We start from the raw sequence: 4,417 nt of genomic DNA on the forward strand, positions 1-4,417 counted from the left end.
GTTACTTTTTCGTTGCCACTGTTACAATCACGACAAAACCAATACTGTTACTGTTACTTCCATACTACTTTGCTAATAAATACTTTGCTACAGATATAAGTCTTTCAGGTGCGGTTGAATTGACAACTCAATCGTTAATACTTGGGAATATTCTTTGGCTCCCCTTTTGTCGAATCAATAAATTTGGGTTGAATACTCTACCCTTGAAAACTGTTGTGATCCCCTATACTTGTGGGTTATCACTCCCTCTGATGCTTGAAGGTTCAGCAAGAGCTTGGTTGAATCAGTTGGCCCCTGGAAGTATTTTCAGTTGGGAAGAATTGGCCCGAGTGTTTATCAAAACATTTGAGGGCACCTGCAAGCGGCCTGCTGGACTGACTGAATTACAGCATTGTGTTCAGAAGCAGTATGAGACTTTGAGAGACTTCATCCAGAGGTGGACTACTCTTCATCATACTGTAGGAAATGTATCAGAGCACCAAGCGGTTTGCACATTCAAAGAGAGCGTTCGGTACAGAGAGCTCAACCTGAAATTCGGTCGGTCAGGTGGCATGTCCCTAGCCTGAATGAGGGAAATAGCTACTCGGTACGCCAACGACGAAGAGGAAGACCAACTCCGCAGTGGCAAGAACAAACCAGTCGCCCAAGACACCGGAGGAGGAAATTCCAGTCGGAAGCAGAAGCGCAAGGCTGAAGCTGCGGGTCCTGCTGAAGCTTCAGCTTTGAATCAAGGGAAGTTCAAGGGGAAGCCTAAAGGGCCATGGATCCCCAAAAAAGTGAAAGATCGGGCAGGAAATGATGTTCTTGATTTGCCATGCCACATACACACCAAAACAGATGCAGAGGGTAACCTGATTCTGCCCAAACATACCACTTGACAGTGTTGACTCCTGATTCAGAGTTTCTGAGAAGGTCAGCCCAGTGAAAAGGAAAAAGAGTCTGATAAGGATGAGGATAAAGAGGAAGATGAGGGTTACCCCAATGTCAATGCTACTTTAGTGATTTTTGCTGACATCGAGAGAAAATTCGACTGAAATCATCAATAGAGAAGTGAACATGGTTGCTTCGGCAACTCCGACGTATTTGAGGTGGTCAAAAACTCCCATAACATTCGACCATTCCTATCACCCAGCGCACGTTGCTACCCCTGGGCGGCAAGCGTTGATAGTCAACCCAGTCGTTGGGAGCACCCGATTGACCAAGGTCCTGATGGATGGCGGTAGTGGCTTGAACATTCTATATGCCGAGACCCTCAGAGGGATGGGCATTCCGATGTCCAAGCTCAGTGAGAGTAATATGCGGTTTCACAAATTCATCCTAGGAAAGAAAGCAGACTCACTCGGTCAGATTTACTCTTGACATGGTTTTTGGTGATTCAAAGAATTACCGCAAGGAGAAGTTGACATTTGAGGTGGTGGATTTTCAAAGTGCCTACCATGCAATTATGGGTAGGCCTGCATATGGTTGTTTCATGGCTCGACCGTGTTACGTTTACCTCAAGTTGAAGATGCCTGATCCCAGAGGTGTGATCACAGTCACAAGGAATCGGCAAAGAGCGGAAGAGTGCCTCCAGAAGGGTGCAAAAATTGCCGATGAGCAGATGGCAGGAGTTGAGATGGAAGAATACAACAAAAATGCAGATATGAGTGATTTGTTGCGAGCCAAGAAGCCTGCTTTAGAGTCCACATTTCAGTCGGCCGGTGAGACAAAGCCTGTTCATATTCACCCGACTGATCCCAATGCCGCTCTGACCCACATCTCTACAACACTTGACAGCAAATAGGAAGAAGTGCTCATCCAGTTCCTCCATGAGAACTAGGACATCTTCGCATGGGAACCATCTGACATGCTTGGTGTACCTAGGGAACTGGCTAAGCACCGTTTGCGCGTCGATTCAAAAGTAAAACATGTCAAAGAACATCTCCGTTGATCCACCACGGAGAAGAGAAAAGCAAATGGCGAAGAGGTGGCTCGACTCCTAGCAGCTAAGTTCATCTGCGAGATATAGCACTCCGAGTGGCTCGCCAATGTTGTCATGGTCCCCAAGAAAGATGATTCACTTCGTATGTGTATCGATTTCAAGCACATCAATCGTTCTTGCCGAAAGATCATTTCCCTCTCCCCCGCATCAACCAGATCATTGACTCAACTGTGGGGTGTGAGCATTTGTCCTTTTTGGATGCGTATTCCGGATACCATCAGATCCGACTGTATGGACCTGATGAAATAAATACAACCCTCATCACCCCATTTTGGTGCTTTTGTTATGTCACCATGCCCTTCGGTCTTAAGAATGCTGGCGCCACATTCATGCACATGATTCAGAAGTGCCTGCTCACTCAAATCAGTCGGAATGTGGAAGCATACATGGATGATATCATGGTCAAGTCACGTAAAGGTTCCGACATGTTGACTGACCTCACCGAAACATTCGCCAACTTAAGAAGATTTGACATCAAGCTTAATCTGTCAAAATGCACATTCGGAGTCATAGGCGGAAAGTTACTCGGTTGTCTTATTTTCGAATGAGGAATCGATGCAAACCCAGAGAAGATTGGAGCAATTCTCTGAATGAAACGTCATGTGCATGTGCATGATGTTCAGAAGCTTGCTGGTTGTTTGGCTGCACTAAGTCGATTCATCTCGCGCCTTGGTGAAAAGGCATTGCCTCTTTACCGACTGATGAAGAAGTCTGACAAGTTCGAATGGACTCCTGAAGCCGAAATAGCATTTGTAGAGCTCAAAGCCCTGCTTTCCACCCAGCTGGTGCTTGCTGCCCCAGTCAGGAAAGAGCCTCTACTGCTGTATATTGCAGCCTCGGGACAAGTTGTCAGCACAGTGCTCACGGTCGAGAGGGAGGAAGAAGGCAAAGCGTATAAAGTTCAGCGCCCAGTGTACTATATCTCTGAAGTCTTGACCCCATCCAAGAAACGGTATACGCACTATCAGAAGCTTGTTTACGGGATTTATCTGACCGCGAAGAAAGTTGCACATTACTTCGCAGACCACTTGATTTCAGTCGTCAGCGACGCTCCGTTATCAGAAATCTTGAACAATTGAGATGCAACCGATTGAGTGGCCAAGTGGGCGATTGAACTCCTCCCTTTGGATATAAAGTTTGAGGCAAAGAAGGCAATCAAGTCTCAGGCAATAGTAGATTTCCTGGTCGAATGGATAGAACATCAGCAACCGACTCAGATTCACTCGGAGCATTGGACCATGTTCTTTGATGGATCCAAAATGTTGAATGGCTCTAGTGCTGGAGTGGTCTTGGTATCCCCAAGAGGCGACAAGATCAGTTATGTCCTTCAGATTCACTTTGATTCTTCAAACAATGAAGCTGAGTACGAAGCACTTCTGTATGGGTTGCGTATGGCCATCTCACTTGGCGTCCGTCGCCTGATGGTCTACGGTGACTCAGACTTGGTGGTCAATCAGGTGATGAAAGAATGGGATATCAGGAGCCCCGCTATGACTGGTTACTGTAATGCAGTGAGGAAATTGGAGAAGAAGTTCAAGGGGCTAGCACTCCACCACATACCCCGACTCAAGAATCAAGCGGCTGATGATTTGGCGAAGTTGGGTTCCACTCAGAAACCAATTCCCAGCAATGTGTTCTTAGAGCATCTTCATACCCCATCAGTCCAAGAAGATCCCTTTACAGAAGATCCCCCGCAACCGATAAGTTCGAGCAATCCGACTAAGATTGAAGTTCCAGCAGTAGTCGAGTAGATCATGGAGGTTTTGGTGATCACTCCCGATTGGACGGTGCCTTATATTGCATATCTGCTCAGGCAAGAGCTCCCAGAGGATGAGGATGAGACTCATCAGATCGTCCGCTGATCCAAAGCCTTCAAAGTGATAAGTGGACAGCTTTACAGAGAAAGTGTAACCGGAGTGGCACAACATTGCATCTTTTCAGAAGAAGGTCGACTGATCTTAAATGAGATTCACTCGAGGACCTGTGGTCACCACGCGTCCTCTTGGACCATCATGGACAAAGCATACCAAGCAGGATTTTACTGGCCATGAGCGAATGAGATGGCTAAGGATATAGTTGACAAGTGTGAAGGCTGCCAGTTTTACTCAAACATGTCTCACAAGCCTGCATCTGCCTTGAAGACTATTCCACTCGTTTGGCCTTTTGTGGTTTGGGGGTTGGACATGATCGGGCCTTTCAATACTGGTAGAAGCGGTTTCACTCATTTGCTCGTAGCAGTCGACAAGTTCACCAAGTGGATCGAAGCCAAACCTATCAAGAATCTCAACTCAAGTACCGTGCTACCTCTTGAGCACTGGTTGGTTTTCCCCGAAGAGGAAGGGATGATGCAGCGAAGTAGCGTAAGTATTTCCCTCAGTTTTTGAGAACCAAGGTATCAATCCAGTAGGAGGCTACGCGCGAGTCCCTCGCACCTGC

General features: G+C 46.8%; 1 protein-coding gene across 1 annotated transcript; it reads left to right on the top strand.

Annotated features, from left to right (window-relative positions):
* Window positions 1-1,360: 1,360 nt before the first annotated feature.
* LOC147985379 (uncharacterized) lies at window positions 1,361-1,783 on the top strand. The gene has a single exon (XM_087541537.1). It carries the CDS (start codon window positions 1,361-1,363, stop codon window positions 1,781-1,783), a length of 423 nt encoding a protein of 140 aa, XP_087397663.1.
* Window positions 1,784-4,417: the final 2,634 nt, after the last annotated feature.

Source organism: Triticum urartu, chromosome 2A, assembly GCF_056163025.1.
Source record: "Triticum urartu cultivar PI428250 chromosome 2A, HENAU_Tu73, whole genome shotgun sequence".
NCBI lineage: Eukaryota > Viridiplantae > Streptophyta > Magnoliopsida > Poales > Poaceae > Triticum > Triticum urartu.